Source organism: Eulemur rufifrons, chromosome 3 (assembly GCF_041146395.1).
Source record: "Eulemur rufifrons isolate Redbay chromosome 3, OSU_ERuf_1, whole genome shotgun sequence".
In the NCBI taxonomy this organism is placed as follows: Eukaryota; Metazoa; Chordata; class Mammalia; order Primates; family Lemuridae; genus Eulemur; species Eulemur rufifrons.
In genome coordinates, this window is record NC_090985.1 from 18,215,189 (window position 1) to 18,242,055 (window position 26,867).

General features: G+C 36.2%; 1 protein-coding gene across 7 annotated transcripts in view; it reads left to right on the forward strand.

Moving 5' to 3' along the window:
* TJP1 (tight junction protein 1) overlaps positions 1 to 26,867 on the forward strand; it is a 220,449-nt gene that overhangs the window by 154,694 nt on the left and 38,888 nt on the right. For all 7 annotated transcript variants that reach the window (XM_069466681.1, XM_069466682.1, XM_069466684.1 and 4 more), the window contains 6 exons: positions 4,044 to 4,168; positions 4,944 to 5,046; positions 9,594 to 9,870; positions 13,215 to 13,318; positions 14,223 to 14,391; positions 14,862 to 15,009. In XM_069466681.1, the coding sequence (XP_069322782.1) occupies positions 4,044 to 4,168; positions 4,944 to 5,046; positions 9,594 to 9,870; positions 13,215 to 13,318; positions 14,223 to 14,391; positions 14,862 to 15,009 (926 nt within the window). The remainder of the gene's footprint in view (positions 1 to 4,043; positions 4,169 to 4,943; positions 5,047 to 9,593; positions 9,871 to 13,214; positions 13,319 to 14,222; positions 14,392 to 14,861; positions 15,010 to 26,867) is intronic.

Consider the following 26,867-nt stretch of genomic DNA (forward strand, 5'->3'; position numbering starts at 1 on the left):
GTCTTTTTGAGTTTTTAGAAATTGACTTTGTTTTCTCTTATGTGTGTGCACCAGCATGTTCACATACTAAACACATCTCATAGCTGGATGTTTATCCCGCTTGTTTGCATTTTGCACTTTGATGGGGATACATTGGTCCCCTGGTGTTGTTCTAAGTGTTGTCCGTGGATTTTGGTTTGTTATGTAGTTGCCTTGCCTGTTTTTATTTGGGAATTCAGGAAGATTCACTCGTGCCTGCTATCATTCTGCTAATTTTTCCAGAATTTTGAGTTTTTAGTGCCCAAATTAGTTCTAGTTTAGAAAAAGACAGTCTCTATAGAGGGGAATAGAATTAAAATTAAATTGAATAATCAATCAAATACTTGTTTAGTATTGTCAGGCTCCTGCAAGGTTACATTGAGCTGAAATGTGTAGATGAATATGTGAATCCCTTCCAAATGGGGCCTTGGTAACCCAGGCTATTCACAGTGCCATGTGTTAAGTAGCAGAAGTATGTACACGTGTTCTTGGAGGATACAGGATGGACCACTTCTACCTCTGAAAAGCATGGATGATTTTATGAATGAGATGACATTGAAACTGGGTTTTGAAGGGCGAGATGAAGCTTGCAAGATTGATGAGGTGCTAAAGGAATCCTAGGCAAGAGGTGTGAAAGGGTAGAATTTGATAATGCATGACATGCTTAAGCAGGGATCAGTAGTTAAGCGGGTTTAGAGCAAAGACTGGGGTTCTGGGAAGCAAGTTGGAGTTATATGTAAGGCTACTGCGTGCTAACAAATTTGGACCTATAGGCAGACCTATTGGATTAGGTCATTTTAGAGTGACAGCTCTGCCAACATGATGAAGGATAAATTGTAGTGCAGTGGAGACACGAAATCTATTGACGAGGCCAAATAAAACAGTGGTGAAGGTAGAAGGAAGGGAAGTGTGGAATAGTTGAACCCTTTGAACAAATTTCTGTTGACCTGGTCTGATCACAAAACATTCAAAGCTACAGTTCTCATGTCCCTGGCTGCTAATTAGAGTAACCTGGGGGCTATTTTTTAAAAATGTCTGACAACTGCTCTCCTCCATTTTTACTTAATTGGTGTGGGTTGAGTTATTTGGGCTTCAGCAAGCATTTTGAAACTTTCATTTGCAGCCACGGTAAAAAAAAATCACAGACTCCTGGGTAGTCATTAAATGAACTTGTAGGAAGCATCGGTCTAGCAGAATTACGTGCCCCTACTAGGTGTCCAAGCTGTCGGGTCTGGGTTTTAGGCCCTGGATCACTGGGGCCTATTTTGCTCACAAGTAATTCTTAAGAAAATGTCTTTTCATCTCTGCCTTCCTTAATTAAAAGTTCCTGATGTTTTTTCTATTTCTTTAATCTTTTTATGTTTTTAATTTTTAAATAAAAGGATTATGAAGCAAGATGTAAATTTATAGTATAAAATTACATAGAGTAAAAGATTAGTCCCTACCTCTTCCAAGGAGAAAAAAGGATAGGGAAAGAATAATCTTTTACCCTTGAGCGTTTAGATTTTTTCCGGTATTTTGCGGTTACAAATAATCTGCACTGAATAACCTTGTGTGTATATGTTTTTATATTGTTGGAGATGTATCTGTATCTTCAGAGTATATTTCTAGAAACTGATTTGCTCTGTCAATAGGTAGTACATTTGTAGCTTTACTGGGTATTGCCAAATTTCTCTCCTAAATAGGGAGTTGTAGCAGCTCATCAGCACTGTATTAGAGTGCCTGTTTCTCTATAGCCTCCCCAACAAAATGTGATATATTTTTATTTTTACTGCTTTTGGTGTGGATTTAATTCGTATTTCTCTGAGTTTTAACGTCTCATATATCTTCTGTAAATTGTCATTTTTGTAAATTGCCTTGAACCTTTTTAGGTTCAAAGGCAACACTATTTTCATAATAATATGAAAATATTATTTTATCTTTTTCACTGTATTGTTATTTGAGTGAAGATTCAGAAGCAATGGTAGGTAAAACTGGGCTCTTCATAGCCCAAATGAAGGCAGTGACACTAAACCTTACTAATATCACTGCCGCATGCTCATAGTTTAAAAGAACTATTTCAGTTTTACTTCAGAATGACTCGAAGTAGTGAAAATTATTAGTTTTACTATTTTCAACTCTTGTGTACACTTATTTTCAGTAGTCTGTGTGTAGAAATGGGAAGTGTGCATAAAGTGCTTCTGCCTTATAATAAAGTACTTGAATTGCAAGCTCAACCTGCTGTGTGTGTATGTGTGGTGGGGAATGGGGAGGACAGACACCATTTTTACTTGAAGGAATGTATGGTAAACTTAATTTGACAAATGTTTTTTTCCAAAATCAGTGAATACCTGTTGTTTCAAGGAAAATAATTCTGGATGGTATTTGTTGCCAACAATGAAAATAGAATTTGTTTTTGTTTTTGAGACATAGAATCTCGCTCTGTCAGCCAAGCTGGAATGCAGTGGCGCTATCGTAACTCACTGAAGCCTTGAACTGCTGGGTTCAAGTGATCCTCCTGCCTCAGCCTCCCAAGTAGCTGGGACTACGGGTGCATGCCACCATGGCTAATTTAAAAAAATGTTTTTTTGTATAGATGTGGTCTCGCTGTGTTTCCCAGGCTGGTCTTAAACTTCTGGGCTCAAGTGATCCTCTTGCCTCAGTCTCCCAAAGTACAGGGATTATAGGCATGAGCCTCCATGCTCAGCCTGAAAATTGAATTTTAAAACAAAAATTAAAACTTGGAAAACTTTTACCTGCCACCATGAGCTCAACACCTTTTCAGTACTTTAAGGACTTTTCCGATGAGATTGATGGTGATATTAACACATGATTTTTAAAAATATTGTATGTGAAATGTGTCATCATTTGAAAGATTTGCCTAATTTAGGGAACCAGTATTTTCTAAAAGACCAAGGCATGATATTACAAATCATTCATGGGTTAAATACCCAATCAGAGTGCAAAATAGGCCAATAGATATTCATGTAGCAGCACAAACAGTTCATTGATACGGTTTCAGATTGCACATTGCGACTATCCTTTAAGAAACTATCATTTATCAAGTTTTTGGTACAAAACCAAACATGAATATCCATAATTACCTAAAAAGGCTACTAAAGTAACTCCTCTCTTTTTCAACTAACCATACATGTGTGTGTGAACCTGGATTTTCTTTGCGTACTTTGTGTCCTCAGGTGGTTTGGATTGTACAGTGTTATACGAAAACACACTTTTCTGGTTTAGCGATTCTGATTCTGGAGCCCTAAGAAAGTTTATGATGTACTCTTGAGTACTTCATTCCTTTTTTAGGGAATGGTGTGAATTTCTTTGAGATTCAGTAATTATTTCAGTAACTTGGTAATATTTTGAGTTTTTTCAATATTAGCCTGTCCATAGTCATTGTGGTAAAGATTCTTAGGTCTTTCAGAAGTATATAGTTTGTTATAATTTACTTTAGTTAAAAATATAAGTAATTTTAAAATGTTAGATATGACTAATGTACACCTTCTATTATATACAGTGTACAAGATTTGATTTTGTATTACTTCTACAAAGGTTTTTAGAACAATTGAAGGAAGTTGAAATAACTAATAACTAATGCTTGATTTTTAAAGCTCTTGATAGTTTATTATGTAAAATGGCAAATGGTATATACGCTGGTTAAGTCTGTTTTCTAAATCAGTTGCCAGTGTTTGCAGTGATCACACGGGGCACTACCAATCCCTTCAGGGCCCTTCTGATAATCAGACATAATTTCAGGATTTCAGTGTTCAGAATTTTTAAGTGTTTTAGTTCTCAAAGAGCAATGATGTAATTGGGATTTTTAAGTATTCAGTTTTGTCCAATATTTAATTGATTAGAGTATGCATTCTTGTACAAGTTAGGTAATTCTTATATGTGACCATACAAGGAAGTGATTGTGGATCACAGATAAATTAAAATTATAATTTTTATATTTTAACTTTTCTAGGGTATAGAGTGTGATATAATGAACAATTATTATTGTCCTCAATAGCAACATTTTACTGTAATTATTACTTTAGGCACCTGGATTTGGATTTGGAATTGCAATATCTGGTGGAAGAGATAATCCTCATTTTCAGAGTGGAGAAACCTCAATAGTGATTTCAGATGTGCTGAAAGGAGGACCAGCTGAAGGACAGCTACAGTAAGTATGCTGTTTATTTTGGGTGCCTGTATGACAGGCACTGTTTCTGTCCTCAGTCACTGGCATGCTGTCTTGGTGATTTTGCTGTATTCACACACCACCTGTGCCATGGTTTATTTTATATTTTTTCTTAAATTAACAGACACTTATTTACTTAAGAAAGAAGCTCTGTCTCTATCATAAGTGGAAAGCTAGTATCACTTACTTTAAATAGAAGGTAACTTTAAAAATAAAAACAGTGAAAAAGAAAATTTGTAACCCAGTTTTAGGTAGAATCTAGCCTTCAGGAGCCTCTCACCCCGAGTCTTGCCCTTTTTGTTTGGTCAGGAGATTAGCAAGATAAAAAGAAGCAAAACATACACTAGACAAAAAAAAAAAAAAAAAAAAAAAAAAAAGACTATAATTAGAAGGATTGAAAGAAAATTAAAAGGAGACAGACTTTACTTTTTTAAAAGGAAATAACTTTTTCCAGTTACATGACTTGGTATCATTTAATGTCCCATAACTGTACCACCAAAAATCATTTTGTGTATTGTGGTACCTGTTCAGTCTTTGGGGAAACATTGTGTTAGTGGCTAAAAAAAAATTAAGGACCTGTGTTTAGTTACTTTCTAGATCTGAAAGTAAATCGTTTGACATTATTTTAACATTAATCTGAAAAGAAATAGATTAATTAGCCCATAGAATTTTTTAGAAGTACCCATTTTGAAAGCTCTTTATAAACTTTTCATATGTTTTTCTGTAACATATTATTTTGGTGACTTTTTCCCCCTAGGGAAAATGATCGAGTTGCTATGGTTAATGGAGTTTCCATGGATAATGTTGAACATGCTTTTGCTGTTCAGCAACTAAGGAAAAGTGGGAAAAATGCAAAAATTGTAAGTATCTTTTATCTTTAATTTAGTGAAGTACCAACTTTATTGTTGTGTTTCTGGTGTTTGAATTCAATCTTCCCATTTAAGAAAATGAAAACTGAAACAGTATTTTCAAAGTTAGTTGTTTACACCTAAGAATATTTCTTCTAATAGTGTTGTGTTTTGTCACCGGCGTGTTTATTTTCTCAAAGTTAGGATACCAGAGTTTTTACAATTGAAAAAGGAAAGGGGATAGTCACATGGTTACCTCTTTATGACTTAATGTTTCCTTCTCTTTTAAGTATAGTCATACCCTGCATAACAATATTTTTGTCAAGAAAAGATCACATATACAACAGTGGTTCCATAAGATCAAAATACCATATTTTTTGTGTACATTTTCCATGGTTAGATATATTTAGAGAGACAAATACTTACCATTGTGTTACAGTTGCCTACAGTATTTAGCACAGTAACATGCTGTACAGGTTTGTAGCCTAGGGGCAATAGGCTATACTATTAGGTCATTAAATATGAAACGTCCAGTTTTGAATCAAAAGTGTAGTTTATTATATCTCAAACAAGAAGCAGTACAATTAATCAAAGTATGTGCCTAAACTGTTGACACAGTTTTGCCATCTTAATGGTAGCTCGTTTATGCCGTCATCAAAGGAGCCTGGAGAGTGAGTGGCGATGAAATCGCAAAAGGTGTTTTCCACTGCTTGTTGAGAACTGAATATTTTCCCTTGCAAGATGTGGTCCAAAGCCTGGAAGAAGTGGTAGTCAGTTGGTGCAAGGTCTGGTGAATACGGTGGATGACAGAGAGTTTCCAAGTTCAGCCTCTGTGGTTTGAGCAGCATTATTTGTGCGACACCTGGTCCACCACTGTCTTTCAAGAATATCTCTTGACCATTCTTGGCTGCTTAATAGCAAGCATCCTTATGATTTTATCCAATTGGTTGCAGTAGATATCTTCTGTAATCGATTGGCCAGGTATCATGAAGCTGTAGTGGACAATATACCAGTGCTGCACCACCAAACAGGCACCATTAGCTTTTTTTAATGAGTATTGGGATTTGGTCTGTGTTTCGGCACTTTATCTTTACCTAACCATTATGCCAAATGCTTGTGATTGTCAAAAAACAGTCTGTTTTTCATTATATGTAACAATACAGTGTAGAAATAGTTCACCTTTATGTCGCGACAGCAAAGAAAGGCAAGCTTCAGGACGATTTCTCTTCTGATGCTCTTTTAATTCATGTAGTGTACCTATCTATCTAACTTCTTTACCTTGCCTTGTTGATTTGTTTCAAATGGTCCAATATTGTTGGAAGAGTAATGTCAAACCTTGCTGCTAATTCATGCATGGGTTGTGGTGGATTCGCTTCCACTACAGCTGTTAGCTCATCATTATCCACCTGGTCTCAGGTTGCCCATGTGGCTCATTTTCAAGATTAAAATCACCAGAACAGAACTTCTCAAACTGTTGATATACTGTGTGTTCATTAGCCACATCCTTCCCAAACACTTTGATGATATTTTGAGCTATCTGTGCTGTATTGGTTCCACAATGGAACTCATATTCGAAAATAATTTGAATTTTTGACTTATCCATGGTCTCACAAAAATTGCTTTAAAAAATTTTTTGAAAGATAATCACAAGCCAAATCATGTGTTTGAAAGAATGAGAGGATGTACCTTCACAATAAAAATAAAACAAGAAGTGTCAGAGATATCAACTGTCAAACTTAGCACTTAAGGAAATCAGACATTTCATACTTAATAACCTAATAAATAACCTAGGTATGTAGTAGACTGTGTATCTAGGTTTGTGTAAGTACACTCTGTGATATTCACACAAAGATGAAATAGCTTAGTGATACACTTCTTAGAATGTATCTTCACTGTTAAGTGACACATGACTGACTGTACTTAAGTTAGATTGGATCTTGGCATGTAGTCAGTTTCAAATATATGGCCTTATTTTCTGGTACAAGATTTGTTTACTGGGCAAGTTTTGTATTATCTCTTGAACACACACATCAACAGCTATTTTCCTTGTTATTGTGATAATTGAAGCAAAGAAAAAGTCCTGTTTTATTTTATTTTTTTTTTTGATAGAGATGTTCAGAGTGCATTTAATGTTACTATTTTACTATATAGCTAGAATCTTTGTATCATATTTTTGAGTAGACTGAGAAGTCTGCTGTGTTTTTTAGGTAAAGTTCAGTTACCTCTTGATAACTGGCCTCAAATCACAGTTAAAGCTTGACACTTGTGGCACAGAATAGATTTAATGTAAAAGTCTTATTTAAAATGATATTCACACTTAGGAAGAAGCACATTAGCCACTTCACCCACCTTGCTCCTTCCCTGTTTTTGTCCCACCTAGCCTCTGAAAGGACTGATGAAGTCACCTCTTGAAGCCTTAGCTCATGTGTACAAGGCAGGAGGAAGAGGCTGGGTGGTTGGGTGTTCTGTCCTGCTTTCTCCATTCAGAACCTTTCTACCTTCCAGCAGACAGTCAGAACCATAGTTGGACCCAATAGAAAGGATGAAGTGAGGGGAGGCCTGCATTGAGTTTTGACCTCTGGGAGCTGTGGGGAGAGCTGGAAAGGGTGTTCCCTGAGACTGTGCATCCAATAGTTACTAGCCCTAGCCCTCTTTCCCTTTGTAGATTGCCTTGCTATATGGCTTATCTCTGCAGCATTTCTGAAGATTACAGTACTAATACAAAGTATTGCTTCCAGTATAAAACATTGGAGATTGAAGTAGAAGTGAGATGTAAAAGCAGGGAGGCAGTTAGGAATGCTTTACAGTAAATGTTGCTTGGTAAGGACCTCAGTTGTGGTGGTACCCTGAGAGGGCAGAGGCAGCCTTTCTTCTCTCAGTTTGTAACAGGACATTACCTGTCCTCCTTTCCCATATGCCGGCCTCTTCTGCTTCTCATCTTCCAGCTTCAATGTTGTTTTCTCAGAAAAGCCCTCTCTGACACTGTTGGTAGTAGTAGGAAGCAGCAGTAGTAAGTGTAGAGCATCCCTTTGGAGAAATTCAGCCACAAAGAGAAGAGATAGGATGATAACATGGAGGGAGTATCAAGACAGAAAAATAGAAGATTAATTGGGAGAGTATTAGGCAGAGGACAGATTTGAGGTAGATAGGGAAAGATTAAAGTTACAGGTAACTTGGGGGGGGATGGTAATTGATGAAGAAAGGTCTTGGAGGTGGGTAGGAATGAGAATGAGAGCTCAGATAAGAGTTTCATTCATACAGGAAGAGCATCAACTTGGTCTTTGAGACCAGAAGGAAGGTAGACCAAATAAATGAGATAAAAAATTAGAAGCAGAGGAGTAATGAAGTATTACTAATCTCCATAAAACAGACTGGGTGATTGGGATCTTGGAGAATAGTTTTAGAATGCCTATGTTAGAAAATTCTGTAGAGAGGCATAAGACATAGATAAAAGAATTGCTGAACAAGTCCAAGAATTCTGTCAAATAAAATCAGTTTGTTGGGGACCTAAACAGCAAAGTGTGGAAGTGAAGGTGATTCAGGACTGGAGTTTGTCATGGCAGATGATTGAGGGTCAAGAAAAAGTCATTTAAATGTGGCAGTATGACATCTCATGCAAACTTGGGAGAAAAGCAATTGAAACCAGGAGGGCATTGATGAAACTGAGAGGATAGGAGAGGATGGAGGAATTGGAAATAAGATGTATAGTGAAAAGTTGAAGTAGATTAAGATGTTAGAAGTATAAGACAAGGAGTGTTACCCAAGAATATCTTGCAGATCTCTGATGAGGTCGCGTATATACCAGTGTGGGAAAGCAAAATGCAGTCCAGGGATTATTGGTCCCTGAATTAGAAGGTAATGCATGTAGATCTTGAACTTCCAGAGAAGGAAGAAAATAAGTGGACAAGGGAAACAGTCAGTTGCCAGAGTCACTGAGAAAAGAATGCCAGAGGGAAAAAATGTGCATCTAGTTCAGAAGTTACAAATTGGAGAGATACAGAGACTGAAAGCAGTGTGTGTTGGTGCAGGATAACTGAGTTAATTAGCTCCAGCATAGTAAGTTGAATGTTAGTGTGAAGATCCAATGAATTCATCTCTTAGAGGTCTGACAGGGCAAATGGAGGCCTTGATACTGATGCATTCTAAAATTTTTAAGGAATCAAGCTGGACTTGCAAGTTTGCTATGATTTTGGTAGCAGTATAGATGGCATTAGAGTACAGTGCCCATCCTTTATTCAAACCACCAGCAATTGTTAGTTTCTCTGTAAATGGTAGCATTATTACACCTGGAAGATCTTTATGCATGAAGTATACAAGAGCTTTATTAGGCCCATTATTCCTAATATGACACTTAAGCAGATCTGTTTATCAAGACAGTGAAAACCACAGCCATTATGAAAGTATATTCCTTAGTAATGTGTTATAATTGTGCATTACATATCTCTGATTCATATTTAAATTTATTAATATGGGACAAGAGAAATGTTCCTTTCTTTTAGGAACTGAAAGTAGATATATGAAAATCAATCCGTTTATTTTATAATCTTTTTTATTTGCAGACCATTAGAAGGAAGAAGAAAGTTCAGATACCAGTAAGTCGTCCTGATCCCGAACCAGTATCTGATAATGAGGAAGATAGTTATGATGAGGAAGTACATGATCCAAGAAGTAGCCGTGGTGGTCTGGTTAACAGAAGGAGTGATAAGAATTGGGCAAGGGATAGAAGTGCAAGTAGAGAAAGGAGCTTGTCTCCACGATCAGATAGGCGGTCATTGGCCTCCAGTCAGCCTGCGAAACCCACCAAAGTCACACTGGTGAAATCCCGGAAAAATGAAGGTATTCTTTACCAACTCTTTCCTTGCTAGACTAATTTTAATGACAAGTACAATTGCCACCTCTTCATATCTTTGCTTTGTTGTGTCTGTGTTCTGTTGCTGTAAATCAGATCTTGTATGGCAAGCGTCAGGGATTGTTCATTTTCTCTTCTTGAATCCTTTTGTTGGCGCAGGTAGCAGTTCAATTAAATTGTCCAGTAATTGGATTTTGGATTTGTTGTTGTGATGAGAACAGTCAAATACAAATCATGCTAACAAGAAATGTCACACCATCACCAAATTGAAATTCAGTGTTTTTCTTAGCTGTGCTAGTATAACCATGGAGAGAAGTCTTGGGACTTTTTTTTTGGTAGACTTTTTTAAAATGGAGGGTTGAAGGAATGGGAACCCCTTATAGGGGTTTCCTCCATAATGCAGGATTTCTTTAAAATTTTTGCAATTGAAGCTTAGTTGCTTTCCCTCACACCTCATCAAATTTGATAAAAAATGGATCTGACTGTGGCTTCCTCTTTCTGTGTACGTGTATGTCTGATCATTTTTGATAAAAAGGGTTACAGTGAGAATATTATGAAGGCTTACTTTGATCTGCTTTACCACTTGACATACCTCTTCCTAGTTACTGCTCTCTACTCCCACTCTATAGTGGACTTCCAGGAAAACTGTCTACACTGCTGTTTTTACTTCCTTCCTTAATTTTTTCCTCAGCCTTCTCTAATCTGGTCTCTATTCTCTCCCCGCCCCCCCCCCCCCCCCAAATTGTTCACACTAAATTCAGGAGAAACTTTTCAGTCTTTATCTTACTTGGTTTTTCAGCGCCATTTCCCAAAGTTAACCCCTCCCTATTATTTTCTTTTTTAATTATTTAATTTTTTAGAGACACTGTCTTGCTCTGTCAACCAGGCTGGAGTGCAGTGGTGCAATCATAGCTCACTGTAATCTAGAATTCGTGGGCTCAAGCGATCCTCCCACCTCAGCCTCCTGAGTAGCTAGTACTGCAGGTGTGTGCCATCAGACCTGGCTAATTTTTTTTTTTTTTTGTGGCAACGGGATCTCACTGTGTTGCCTAGGCTGGTCTCGAATTCCCGGCCTCAAGCAATCCTCCTGCCTTGGCTTCTCAAAGTGCAGGGATTACAGGTGTGAGCCACTATGCCCAGCCTATTTTTGAAATAATATATTCTTTTGGTAATATTGCATCCTTCTGGGGCGTTTTTCCACCCCTTTTTCTGTATTCTTTGCAGGCTTATTGTTCTCATCCTACCGTTTAATGTACTGTAGGTTTCTGTCCTAGAATCTCTTTTCCACTTAACATAATTTCTTTAGGCAATCTCACCTACTCCCCTTGCCTCAGGTCAGTGCTGATGATGGTAAAACTTACTTCTCCACCCAAATCTGTACATTCTTGTGGTCCAACTATTAGGCCTATTCACTTAGATAGTCTCTGTGAGTCCCTCAAACTCAACACATCGCAAATGAAACACATCTCACTCTGAAAATTTTTTTTCGTGTTGCTTATGGAGTATCTGATTGAATATATTCCTATCAATCCCGTTTCGCAAGCCATTCCTGATGACACGATGGTTACACTTGACATCTCTTTTTCCTGTGCACAGTGTATGTCCTCACTTTCTAAACAGTACTCCTCTCCATCCCACTCTGTCTTTCTCCACTGCCTCCACCCTTTTCCAAGCCACTCTCATCTCTTAAGTGGACACGTTTTGGTCTCATACCTGGTCTCTGGATCCTCTGTGATGCTTCTGCCTTATTCTTTAGCCCCTCTCTTCATCACTTCTCAGTCTCAGCTGCACTAGACTTACGACTTTATCAGACCTGCCAGGTTTTTTCCTTCATGCCTCTGGGTGCATTTGTTTTGATTCAGTTCTGTCAACACCCACCCCTCATACTCATTCTCACACAATTACACCCTTCACGTTTAGTTTCAGTATTTCTGATATAAAGTTTTAATATTTCTTCCTCAGGGAGGCCTTCTGTGACCCCTCCCCCCGATAGATGGAAGGCCTTGTATGTCTGCTATCTGAACTCTTTGTGGCACTAGAATTGCCATGGTAACATCTTTTTCTCCACAATTGTGTAAGTTGCCAGAGTGTAGGGAACTGTCTCTCATTTGCTACTTTATCCATAGCGCCTGGCACATAGGTTTTATCTGCCCAATGAAATATTTGGAATAAGTAAATAAACTCATATATAAGGAATATTTTGTGGTCATCTCTGTAATGGTCATTTATAAGTTTTTAATCTTGAAAAAGAAGGTTTTTTTTAACCAATACTGTATTCCTTTATGATATAATGGCCATTTACAAAGCACACAGTTGACTGCCTAGTTCCTTGCCTAGATCTCCTAAAAAATCATTTTCATTTTTTTAATCCTGATCTGTTCCTCCTTGTGAGCACTCTATATATTTGCCTTAAATTAAACTGTAACTCTGATGGAACTTTTAGATGCTTGAGTAACAAGTTTGCTAACTTATCTTACATTAAAAACAATTTTCTGTTTTCCATCTTGTTTTTTTGTTTTGTTTTTGGTTTTAATGCAGTAAGACTCTTTCCTCACAGAACCAGGGGCAGTACTTTTTATATTAACATTATACTGACAGTTGTAGTGACTGGTCTTGTTTTTTAAAAAATACGTTTTCCACAGCTGTTGCAAGAACCTGGGCAGTTCTCTGGACTCTCCTAGTAACTTCCTCAACTTTGTTCCCTCAGCCGCAGATACAATTAATGTGGCCTCACTCTTGGATACTTTGTTGGGTGTATAATGGAAAGGACTGGCATTGTAACTCTTGCTCACATCTGCCTGGCTGGTTGTAAGCCTTTGAGCTATTATTATACACAATGTGTGCTAATACTCTGAGCATGTCTCTCCAGTGTCAGAGGTGTGTAGCAGCACAAATATTTTTTGCTCTAGGAGCTGGGAAAAACAAAAATACATGCTTGATAGCAGTCATCAGTAAAATTGTCAACCTTTCCAAAGTTTGTTTAAGCCTCATACCATTTACCATTTAGAATTATATTTCTTAAATGTTCTGGGAAGCTGGTGTATCAGCATATGGTCAGAAATAAACCATGTTCTCTATAGGGTTTTTCTCCCTTTCAGTAAAATGGGAACACAGTATGTCAGTCTTTTGTTTGAACCACACACTTTCACTCTGCTTTCATGTTGACATTGCAAATTTTTGCTAATTAGAGGGAATGTCTTATTTGCAGGGTGGCCAAGAATAATTCCTTGTTATTGATTATACTTAAAAACTCTCTTTATGCAGTGATTATTAAACTCTATACAAATGTCTCAGGATTTTACACTAAAGACATTTAAATATATTATTTCAGAATATGGTCTTCGATTGGCCAGCCATATATTTGTGAAGGAAATTTCACAAGATAGTTTGGCAGCAAGAGACGGCAATATTCAAGAAGGTGATGTTGTATTAAAGGTATAGTCATATTCTTACATTTTAATGAACTGAAATAGAAACAAGTTCTAGAGTCACCATATAGCCTCTGCTCTTATTTGAAGCTGTTTTCCCAGAGAATTAAAAACCAGGGCCAAGTGCAGTAGCTCACACCTGTAATCTAGCACTTTGGGAGGCCGAGGCAGGAGAATCACTTGAGCCCAGGAGTTCAAGACCAGCCTGAACAACATAACAAGACCCTGTCAGTATAAAAAAAAAAAAAAAAGCCAGGCGTGGTGATTCGCACCTACAGTTCCAGCTATTTGGGAGGCTGAGCTATAGGATCGCTTGAGCCAGCAACTTTGAGGTTGCAGTGAACTGTGATCATGCCACTGCACTTCACACTGGACACCAGAGTGAAACCATGTCTCAAAATAAATAAATAAATAAATAAATAAAAAATCAGTAGGGGAGAAGAATGTAAATTGCCCTTGTGCATTATTACATATCAACACAGATACTTTAGTTAGTATGGAGTCATCCCAAGAGAATTAATTGCTATAGATATATATTATTCACCAGCAGAAGCTACTTTGTAGATAGATAATGACTATTCTTATACACAGGGGTTTGAGAATTGCTCCAGATGTTATTGGAATGTTTATTTTATTAGTTTGCTTATAAGTAATAGAATATGACAGGCTTTTGGGCAGGAGTAAGGGGATGATAATTTGGATTTTTATGACAGCAACAGTGTAGTAAAGATTTTTTCATTTCGGGAAGGTGGAATAGGTTGATCTTTTAGAAAACTGTAAAGGGAATAATAGTTTGGTTCTTTCAGCAAGCCGAAGAGTAGTTTTGGATGTTCCTGTTTATAACAGACTAAGTTAACATTTGTATTTCGTTTGTCATTTACTTTCAACCTATAGTTTCTTTTCTGTTGCAGATAAATGGTACCGTGACAGAAAATATGTCATTGACAGATGCAAAGACATTGATAGAAAGGTCTAAAGGCAAGTTAAAAATGGTAGTTCAAAGAGATGAACGAGCTACTCTATTGAACGTCCCTGATCTTTCTGACAGTATCCACTCTGCTAATGCCTCCGAGAGAGATGGTAAGTGTGATTCTGTTTGAAGATTCCCTCTAAGTCAGCAGTCTCCAGCCTTTTTTTTGGTACCAGGGACCCGTTTCATGGAAGACAGTTTCTCCACAGATGGGGGTGGGGGGAGGGTGGGGAAGGGTGAGAGCGAGTGCAGGGGAGCTCAGGCGGTGATGCGCAGCTCGGTTCCTAACAGGCCACAGCCTGGGAGTTGGAGACCGCAGCTCTAAGCACTTAAAGTATTAGGAAGACTGGACATCTTTAAGTCAAGTGATAATTTCTACAAGCCATAATCTTGAAAATCTAAAAATCACAAATATATGTATTTTTCCTGTAGGTAACTTACCACTGTTGATTTGGTTACTGACTGATAATGCTTAAATCTGCCATTTTATATGAAATTATAATTACTAGCTTATCTCCATTATTGTTGGCATACCTTAACCCTTTTATGGAAAAATAAATCGTACCCTTTTATTTAACAGACATTTCAGAAATTCAGTCACTAGCATCAGATCATTCTGGTCGATCACACGATAGGCCTCCCCGCCGCAGCCGGTCACGGTCTCCTGACCAGCGGTCAGAGCCTTCTGATCATTCCAGACACTCTCCACAGCAGCCCAGCAATGGCAGGTAAAAAGCGCCCTGTTTAAAATAAAATGGTTATATTTGCTTGACACATGTATCTGGAATTACTTACGAATAAAATTAAAAGATAGATTTTCTTTTGATTAGGTCTGTTTTTCTTTCTCACTTTGGACTTTTTAAATCTAGAATAACAGAGAGCAGTCAAACTTTTTTCTTAAAGGGCCAGATAGTCTCTGTCACTACTTAACTGCAAAAGCAGCCATAGACAATATGTAAATGAATAGGCATGCTGTGTTTCCATAAAATTTTATGCATAAAAACAGTTGGTCCACAGCTGCAGTATCATTAGAAAATTAGAAGATGCTTCAGGAATCTATTGCTTGGGAAGATGAGCTGTCATAGAAGTTCTTTAATGAACACATTGACCTGGACTTTGTTTTCCCTTTTAAAAATACATTATCTGGTATTTATGCCAGAGTCTGGTAGGCTAGTAGTATGTGACGTACTTGAGTTTATCTTGTCTTTGGGGTCACATATACATTTGAGAATCTGAAGAAAATTATATTTCTCTCTAGAAAGAGGCACATGTGTACAAACATGCAGCAATTTGCATACAAATTTCTGGAGATTCCTAGGGCTCTGTAGGCCACCAACTGACTTATAGTTAACTATAATCCATATGGAGATCTGGAGGCACTTTAAAAATGTGGACCCAGGGCTGAAGGGACAGTTTAGGAGAAAAGGGCACTCTTATACATTGTTGATGGGAATGTGAATTGCTGTGGTCGTTATGGAACACAATATGGAGGTTCTTCGAAAAATTAAAAATAGAATTACCGCATGATCCTGCAGTCCCACTTCTGGGTATATAGCTAAGGAAATAAAATCACTGTCTCAGAGATATGCCTAATCCCATGCTTTTGTTACAGCATTATTCACAATAGCCAAGATACGAAATCTATCTAGGTGTCCATCTATAGAGGAATGGATAAAGAAAATGTGTTCTTTATATATATACACACACAGTGAATGAAATGTTAATTCATCCTTAGAAAAGAAGGAAATCCTGTCATTTGCAACATATGAATGAACCTCAAGAACATTATGCTAAGTGTAATAAACCAGACACAGAAAGACAAATACTGTGTAATCTCACTTAAATGTGGAATTTTAAAAAGTCGAACTCATAGAAACAGTAGAATGGTGACTACCAAGGTTAGGGGTAAATGGGGAGATGTCGGACAAAGGGTACAAAGTGTTAGTAGTAAGATGAGTAAGTTCTGGAGACCTGATGTACATTGTGGTGACTGTTGTTAATACTAACGTATTATAGACTTCAGATTTGCTAAGAGAATAGATCTTAAGTGTTCTGATCACACACACAAAGGAAGGTAACCATGTAAGGTGATGGATATGCTTGCTTACGGTCATCATTTCACAATGTGTATGTTTATCAGAATGTCACTTTGTATGCTGCAAATACATGCAATGTTTGTTTGTCAATTACACCTCGGTAAAACTGGAAAGCAAAAGTAAATTTGAGTCTATAGCTGAAGAGATGATTTAAGATTAGAGATGTTGATTTTGGGACTCACCTGCATAGAGTTGTTAGCAGAATCCATAGAAGTCACTAAAATTCCCAAGACAAACAATTTGAATAGAAGGCCAAGAACTGAACTACAGGGAGCACATTGCTTTAGGAAGGGGAGGCAGAGGAGAGGTAAATGGAGAGAGAAGTAACTAGACAGGAGAGAGACTGTTTTTGAAGTTTGTCAAAACCGATAGTGGTACAGTTGTTTACTCGCCAAGGTGTTTGACTTTCTATTAAAATGGGGACTAGAAACAGCTCTGAATGTGGTTGCTATTATTATGTCCACTGTAGTTTTCAGATATTTGTTAAGGTTACTAGTTCTAAATTTCAAACTTAGATTTCTAAAGTATATCAATCCTGGTCTTTATTTTAAGGTTGTAGTGATTTTTGAAAGAAATATTTTGGTACGTCACAAGATAAATTGGCTTATTATCTTTTAACTGATGATTATTTTTAACTGCTGCAGGTTAATCTATTAATTCTAAAAATCTCCCTAACACAGCATAGATGTTATCAGGAAAAGGGTTGCTGCCACAACACATGCATAGTGATATAACTAACACCTTTGATGATTCATGGGAGCAGCTATAATGTTAACACATTTCTCTCAACTAGAAACCAAGCTTATATTAAGTAATTTGGACAAGAAATATTAATCAAAAATCTCAAAATTGTGGCCATTTGTTTTGATTGTAAGCACATTCTTAATCTTAGAAAGTTCTTTGTGATATCTACTTTTCTTATTTAGATTTTCTAAACACTTGGCAGGTGTAACTTTGACTTAAAAGTTGAAGAGTTTTTTGTTTTTGTTTTATATTAACTATCTTCCTGTTATATCAGGATGTTTTACTTTTCTTAGGAACCTTAAGTATTCTCATGGGTAACACCAGTTATATTTAAGTTTTTAAAAATACGGAATCCTGGGGCCTGCTCTCAGTTCATCTGAGATGGAGGCAGGGAGTACAGTTGACACTTAACCAACTCAGCAGTTAGTGGCACCAACCCTCCCCTCCACCTCCCACATGTAGACAAAAATCCATGTATAACTTTCAATTCCTAGAAAATTAACTACTAATAGCCTACTGTTGACTGGAAGCCTAACCAATAGCATAACACGTATTGTGTATATTATGTGAAATATACTGTATTCTTACAATAAAGTAAGCTAGAGAAAGGAAGAAGTTAAGAAAATCATAAGGAAGAGAAAATATATTTATTATTTATTAAGTGGAAGTGGATCATCATAAAGATAATCCTCATCATTTCATGTTGAGTAGGCAGAGGAGGAGGAAGAGGAAGAGGAGGAGCTGTTCTTGCTGTCTCAGGGGTGGCATATAGTGAGAGAAAATCTGTGTATAAGTGGACTTACACAGTTCAAACCCATGTTGTTCAAGGGTCAGCTGTACTATTTTTTAAAGCTCCTGGTATCTTTCTCTTCTGTGTGCTACCAGATTTGGGAATTACTGGTTAGAAAGTGTAGCATACAAAAGAAAAGATAGTATTACACTTCAATTGCAGAAGAACGAAAGTCATCGAATTCCTTCCAGATTTCTGTGGTAAGAATTTAATGCCTAAAAATTCAGTATCCTGCCTACTTAAAAGTTTCATATCCCCTCTAAAGTTAATTTTAAAATTTGAATAAGTGTGGAGTTTTAATTTAGAGGGTGCATTTTGAGAAGCAATTTGGATACAAGAGTAAAATGTTATTATTAGAAAAGCACCTATGTGACCGCCATAGAGTCTTTTATTTTTGTTATTTACTTTTGATTGTATAAATATCTTTGTTTTACAAATGTTATTTAAATTTCATTGTTTAAAGTGATATAAAACTGACTTGGTCTCTGTGAAAAAGGTTTACTTAAATGTAAAAAAAAAAAAAAAAGTCTGTCTTGGTAAACATCAGCCCTGTCCTGTTGTTTTCCTAGATTTCTGAATATTTTTAGTACATGCAGTTATCTACTGAGAATAATAGAATCTTCATCTTCACTTTGTTAGAGGCAAGAGAATATAGTGATTTCTTTGGACTTCGGAGCCAGACTTCCTGGGTTAAAGTCCCAGCCTGGCATTGGTTACTTGCATAGCCATAACCTCTCTGTGTTTCAGCGTCCACATCTGCAGCAAAGTAAACAGCTCATACATTATAAAGTTGTGAGAATTAAATTAGTTATTATAATACCTGGCACATAATGTTTGCTGCTATTGTTATTATGGTGATTAGTAGTAGTAGTAATAATAGTATCATGACTTAGAATTTCCAAATGTGCTTTCACACCTGCTCATATTTAACTATTTCTGAGAAGATTTCCTCACTCTGTAGTTAAGTAAACCAAAATTGAGAGTGTGATAAAGTCCATGGTTATGTAGTTGATATGGGATTGGGGCCAGGATTAAAACTCTTGGTCTTTTGACTCACTCACCTTTGACCTTACTAGTGTAGAGAAAGGAAGATAGTAGCTCAATTGCTACTTTATCTTCAGGGAACAAAAATCTACAAAGAGTTTTATTGTTGTCATGACCTACTTATGTTCCTCTGTGTGATATTCTTAGCAAACATATGGAGAGAATTCTGAGAAAAACACATGAGCTTGTTCTTCATTATAATAAGATGAACAAAGTATCCTCACTGTTGTCTAGAACAGGGATTGGCAGACTACATCCTGAGGGCCAAATCCAGTCTGCTGCCTAGTTTTGTAGATAAAGTTTTATTGGAAACCCATCCTACAATGGTGTAATTGAGAAGTTATAACAGAGACTGTATGGCCAAAGGAGTCATTTACAGAAAAAGTTTGACAATCCCTGGTCTAGAATGTTAAAAATAGTTTTGTTTTTAAATTAATAATATATGCGTAGGGAAAATTATTACAGTGATCTTCTTATACCTTGATGTATGTGTTGCTGGGCTTGTTTGGTTTTGTATTTTATTCAGTGTGGTTTCATAGCCCACCCTGGGCCAAGACTTGTACTGTAGGATTTGGGGATGCTGAGAGAATCTGTAGTTGATGGTGGCACTGCTACTTGGTGATCACTGAGTGGGTGTCACTGAAAAGATATTATTGTAGTCCCTACAGAACTAGAGAGTATTTTATTTGCAGGGGTATGTTCTAAGCCTCTGCTTGGTTGTATTTTACTCTCCCTACTATTTACAGTTATTTTAACACATCCATCTTAGGACTTTTTCCCTTAGGGGAACAATGTGTGTTTACCTTTTTTGTTCTGTCCTGGAAACTTTTACAAAAATGACTATGATGCTATTGATTAATCATAAGCAGGTATGATATTGAAAAACTTCTATTACAGTAAAAGCTCTGATGAATAAGATAAAATTGAATTGTGGAAAATTTAGATTGTCAAGATTTACATTTTGTTTTACTTATACCCACTCATTCCATGAAACTGACAAAGTTCATCTAAGGCCTCAGCTGTTGTGTAAAGTTTTTAAGGAATGTGTTATAACAAATAGAAAATCAGTCCGGTTTATATTTAGCATATCCGTTTTATGAAAATGGTCACTTCTGAAGAACTTGAAAGCCGTGTTTTCAAAAGGTTGAAACTTTGTAACAATTTTAAATATTTTCTTTATTCATTGTTTGTTCTTCCTTAGAGGAATACCTCCACTAAATTCTGATGTGGCTTGTGATACAGCAAATACATGATGATAGTAAAGTTGAATTTAATAACTCAGAAATTTCTACCCTAAATTCAAGTGTTGAGTTAAGATTACATATTTGGGATCAAAACCTCTTACCTATACAATCCACCTGTATCAGAGTTTTCTGAGAGTGCCAATTAAGTCCCCTTATGTATGCACGTAAAGCCTATAATGTACAGTCATGCATCACTTAACAATGAGGATACATTCTGAGAAATGTGGTATTAGGCGATTTCATCATTTCAATGACAACGGAACCTAGTACACACCTAGGCTATATTTGTTATAAAAGACTATTGCTTCTAGGCTACAAACTTGTACAGTATGTTACTGTACTGAATACTATAGGCAGTTGTAACACAGTGTTAAGTGTTTATGTATCTAAACATAGAAAAGGTACTATGTTACCATCTTATGGGACCACTGTCATATATGTGGTCCCTCACTGACTAAAACATTATGTGATGCATGACTTTGTCTACTTAAATTCCTTAGAGAAGTCTTAGCTTTTAAATTAAAGATTTGGTTTTTTTATTTACACACCTTACTCTGTCACCTTTTATAATTGTTTTCTTTGATATTAGAGAGTTATAAATATTTTTTCATCCTATCACATGTAGTGTCTTTCAAATATTGCTTAGTTTTCTCTGGAGCATAGTAAGGTTGAGTATTCCTAATTTGAGAATTCGAAATCCAAAGTGCTTGAAAATCCAAAGCTTTTTGAGCACCAGCATGACCCTTAACGGAAATGCTCATTGGAGTGTTTTGGATTTTGGAGTTTCGAGTTAGTTATGTTCAACTGGTAAGCATAATACACATATTTTAAAATTTGAAATCACTTCTGGTCCCAAGCTTTTCGGATAAGGGATGCTCAACGTGTATAACTTTGCCAGTAGGCTAAATTGTTGAAACATACTAATATATCAATTGAACATTTATTTTTACTTTTTTAAAATGTGGAGAAGTGACCATCTTTTGACTGATAAATTTCAGGTTTTATTTACTATCTTTGGTTTTAGTTCTCTAAGTAAAACAGGTTTCAGACCTCCAATTAGATAGGTGCCTTATTCTAAATAAAAATTATATAGGATACTGTTGGTAATTGACATGGTGTAGATACTACTAAATTTCCTTTTTGGACACACCATGAAGTCCTTTACCTTTTTTTTTCTTTTTTCTGTTTCCCCTTCATCAATGAAAGATAGAAAGGGCACCAGATAGAAGGATACTTGCATTAAGTATCTCAATGAAGTTAATCAACTAATTGATGACTTCTTTCTCATGACTCTTGTGCCTTAAAATAGTCCCCAACCTTTTTGGCACCAGGGACCAGTTTCATGGAAGACAATTTTTCCATGGACCAGGTTGCGGGGGGAGGAGGCGGAGCTCAGGCAGTGATGCCAGCAGTGGGGAGTGATGAAGCTTTGCATGCTGGGCTGCTCACCTCCTTCTGTGTGGCCCGATTCCTAACAGGCCACGGACTAGTACCAGTCCACGACCCAGGGGTTGAGGACTGCAGCCTTAAAACTTTTAACTAATTCAGTTGGTTTTGAGTTATCAACAGGTGGCACAGTGAATGTTCTATAGTGAAGGTTGAAAGATTTTACCAGTAATTTGGACATTACCCTGCTAATTCTTCTTTTGCCAAATATTTATTGATATCACATATATGTTATCAGTGTATGATTATAAATACCCTGAACAATCTAGGCAAGATCCCTGCTATCATAGAGTTTATATCCAAATGAAGAAAGCAGATAAATAAGATTGAAAATATGAAAAAGTAATTTCCATTAGTAAATGCTGTGAAGAATGTCAGGGTGGTGTGATAGTGAAGTGGGAGGGCACAGTATTAGATAACATGCTCAGGGAAGAAGCCTTCTCTGAGGTCACTTCATCTTGAAATGGGTAAGAAAGAGCCAGCTGGATGAAGAGCATTCTGGAATAATACATAGCATGCGCTGTTCCTGAGATGGAAGCACTCTCAGCCTTTTGGAAGAACAGCAATCTGGCCTGGGTGGCTGATCACAAGAGCAAAGGAGAGAGTGATTTGGAGTTCCAAGAAGTGATTTTTTTTTTTTTCTGTTTTGTAACCAGTAGATTGTAGGGTTAAGGAGAATGTAAACTTCTCTTTTTAATGTTGTTTGTTACTTGAAATGTTACTAAATGCTTTTTTGCTAAGATGTTTTATCTAACATTTCAGAATGAGTGGACTATGGATGACCAGTCTTGAACTTTTGTGAAACCAACTGCTATATTCAATTTTCAGGTTTTTATACTAGATTGAAATTCCAGTCTGAAGCTTTTTTTAAGTTTTATGAAGGCTCAGACACGGGAAGATTGTAGTTGATACAGTCTTCCTCTATTTAATGGCAACCCAAGTACAGTAATGGTATGTTCAGTGATTGCTGACAGATTTTAACTGCTAAGGAGATCATGAATCTAATGGCAGAAAGTCAGGCTTAAATATTATACGTTAGATCCATCATTTAAAAAGTAAAAGTATAAATTTTATTTACTTTACCAGCTGAGAATTTTCTTCTACAAGCACAATATAAAACTAAAATATGAAATTTAAAAACAGACTTTCACTTGTTTATAGTAAAGGTATGAAAACCTGTATTTCCAGATTTTAGAAATGTAGGACGACAGTCCTGTACTGCCTTTGGGAGAATCTTAGTAAATAAGAGGATTATTGTGACGTTGGTCTCCAGCTATAAAATCCACCAAATATACCACACAATCCAAGGGCTGTTTTACTCTAAATATTAATCAAAGTACAGAATTATCATTATACCTCCAGTGAAGGCCTAATGACAATAAGTAAGAAAAAGGTCCTGCTTAGTCTTTCCTCATTTGTTTCCTATTTAAAGAATTAGCCCTTTCTGCAAAAGTTGCACTTTTTGAATAGCAGATCTGTTTTCCTTCTAATTTGAATGGACTAGATCAGTCATAATAAATGAACATGTTAAGATGAGAAGCTCTGTACAAAATAATAAGCTCTATTAACACATTATTGTCTAAAAACCACGTCAAAATGAAATGTACTCAGATTTTTTCAAAAGCATACACATGCACACATAAATATTTCTAGAAAATAGATTACACATAAAGAACAGTTTTACATTGTGAGAAATTAGCTTGCAAAGATGGCAAAGTGACTTTAAAGATAATTATTTTCCCTACCTTCTGGGTGTAATTCCTGGGCAGCTCTTTTCACCTTTGTGCCCATGTACCAGCCCAGAATCTATCTCTTGCTTTCTCATGCCTAGAATTCTCTGTGTATCAGCGCAGAGAGAGAGTTAATTTAATTTTTTAATTGCTATCAAGAAGGAACTTCAGTGTGTAAAAAATAATGTTTCCATATAAAATTGAAAGAAGTAACAATGTTTGCAACATTCTGAGTAGTCAAGCTGGAGTATACCTTTCTCATATGTATTAGAATCCTCCAGGCTGAACTCTTCTTAATGGCAAAGAACTGTGGAGAATGGTTAACTTAGATTCTTAGCATATTTTTATTACTAAAGGTGTTAGTACCTTGTTTTTGTTTTCAACCTAAACTACATTGTTCCTGCCTACCTTTATGTAATAAATGAACTTGAAAGGTATGTATGAATCAGTTTTTGTGGGATAGGTCGTTAGTTTGTAACAGAGAGTTAGCTTTAAAAAAGGATATGTTACTAAAGTGAATATTCTGCTGTTTGTTTTCTATATTATGGTTATTTTTAAAATAGGCATAACTAGTTAATTGGGAAGGTGTTTGAGTGCTAGAAGTATGAGGGAAAGCATCATGAATGGGTGACCTGGCATATCTTACCTGTCAGAATCTAATCAGGAGCCAGAAAGCAGTTTCTTTGAACAGAGGAAGTTTAATGTGAAGAAATTAAACCAGGGATTGGAGTGATGAGGGATTGGCTAGTAAGAAGTAAGCAGAACTCTAAAGAATGTAAAAACTACAGATAATAAGGAGCAGCCACTACCCCTGCTGCTGAGATAGAGTGCCAAAGGAAGAGGCTCCCTCACCTATCCCCAGGCTGAGATCCAGGCCTTCCTTAGCAAGGGAACAACCATGGCTCCCTGAGTGGCAGGGAATTTGCTGTGATGTGTCACCAGACAAACTTGCAGGATATTTGCACTCTATAGTGCTGGGGAGGTATGTCATCAGAGTTTGCACTACGAAACCTTATGAGAGAGTCTCTGGGGCAAGCTGCTGGCCAGTGAGTACTTTGTACGCTGTGTACTGCAGGAGCATGCTGGGGAAATGCACCCTCTCTACAGGTCCCTCTACCCACCAAGCTGCCCGCCCTCTACCTGCACTAAATGGCCCCAAACAGTTTTGTTTTTACACCTGAAATTTTTCACTTAACCTGTTACTGCTCCTTGCTGATCTGATTGAGTGTATGTTAATCTGCCACCCTGTTCACAATAGTTGATTGGGTAAGACTTAAGGCTCTGTTTACAATGAGTTTATTTTTGCGAAATTTTAAAAACCCTCTTCAGAGACTCTTTTCTACTCCATCTTTGACAACTGTCTTTTATAGAGCTTTTAACCAAATAAATGGATCATCACTCTTATATTGATATGTGTAAGTTAAAAAATTCAAAAAACAAAACCTGTCTTCTTACTACCCTTCTGGGAGAAAGCAAAAATGCCCTTAAGTGGGAACCTGAGAATGCCTGAAGTTTCCTTTTAGGCTAGTAGGAGCCAGAGTATGGTAGGTAAATGTGAGTCTGACTCAGAACATAAATGGTTTTCATGTAAAGTCAACTTTCTTCATAATAGAAAAAAAAAATTTTTTTCTTAAAGCTTAAATGTTTGAGAGCCATCAGGATAAGATAATATAAAGGATTGTTTGGGAAAAATGTATTTTCATTATCACAGTGTCACCAGTATCTTTCAATAATTGCCACTGATTGTAGACCAATTTCATGTGTGTAAATTCGGTTTTTGTCTCGACTTAGTGGTCATATTTGCTCATAATAGAACATTTTAATGTTTGGAAAAGTTGATGATTTTGTTTTATATTGTTGTAACTCTAGATCTGCATTGCCTATCGCCATAACTACTAGCCACATGTGGCTACTGAGCATTTGAAATGTGGCCAGACCAAATTGAGATGTGTTGTGAATACATATTGAATTTTAAAGGCAGAGCACACACAAAAGAATGTAAAATACCTCAATAATTTATATTGATTATATGATTATATGAAAATAATTTATATTGATGATATAAATGAAATTTATTTATTTCTGTATTTTTTGAAATGAAGTCTTACTGTGCTGCCCAGGCTAGTCTCGAACTCTTGGCCTCAAGAAATCCTCCTACCTCAGCTTTCCAAGTAGCTAGGACTGCAGGCATGTGCCACTGTGCCCAGCTAAATAAAATTTATAAATTGATTTCACCTTATTTTATTTAACATAGATTCTAGAAAATTTTTAATTACATAAGCGACTCACTCTGTAATTCTGTTAAGCAGCACTGCTCTAGATCTTCATGTCTTACTGAATAATGTCTCCATCTTTTGGAACATAATGGAAGTACAAAAAAAGAGCAAAGTTTTCCACATATTAAGTGTATGAAAAACTTAATAGAATGGTGTGAGTTTCATCCATGTGAAATGTTATTTTTAAAAACTAATTGCTTTTAAAGTCATAATAATTATATCACAGGGCAAAAAATTAATAGACAGTGGGGTATAAAGATTAGCCAAAGATAAAAATACTAGCAGGAGTTTTGTGTGATATACAGAGTGAGAGTTCTACTTGCATAACAAATGACATATCATTGGTTACTGGGGAGAGCATTTGAGTTAAAATATTGTAATTTTAAATTTTGGAAGCTTTTTTCAGTTATAAGAAATAAATTGGAATTATCTTTTATAAGCAAATAGTTTAGATTCTGATTGTTGCAGAACAATTTTAGAAATCTATAGAACTCTTAAAATTGTGTAGTTTTTTAAAATAATTTTACATTTATAATGTATCATTTGTATTCTTTACTGCAAAGAATGCAGGGATAATTTACTATTTTGCACTAACTTTATAATCTGAGGAGCTTAACACAATTTGGGGTTAGATCTTAATTGTATTTATTTATACTTAGCTAATTGTGTTATTTTATTACATAAGCAATGGCTAAAACTTTTGACCTTTTATGATTTAAAAGTAGCTCATCCTTGTTTGAACTAAAAAATACCTTGGCTCTTTTTTTCCCCAAAAAGACTACTTTACATACACGTAGCTCATTAAGTATATATAATTTAAAAGTAGAATATACCCCACACAGTAGTTAAATGAATATGAAAATAGAAACTATAGAAAGTGCTTATATTTACCCCTTCAGGAGGTAAAACATAGGAAGAAATCTTTCCTGATAAGAGATTGCTTAATAAAATGCATTGATAAAACTAAATTATTTGTTTATAGTTAAACTTTATTTTTAAAATAATTCTGAATCTTTTTCCCAATCTTTACTTTGTAAGTAATATATAAATATATTCTTATAAAAATTGAAATAGTAGGGATAAATCTAAAATTCCTCTCAGTTACTGTTTGGCTACTTCTCTCTCCAACATGAGCCACTGTTGCCTGTTTGGTTATATCTGAGGGCAAAGTGGCATTGGTGGATTTGTGATCTATTTGACTTGTTCTTTCTTCTTC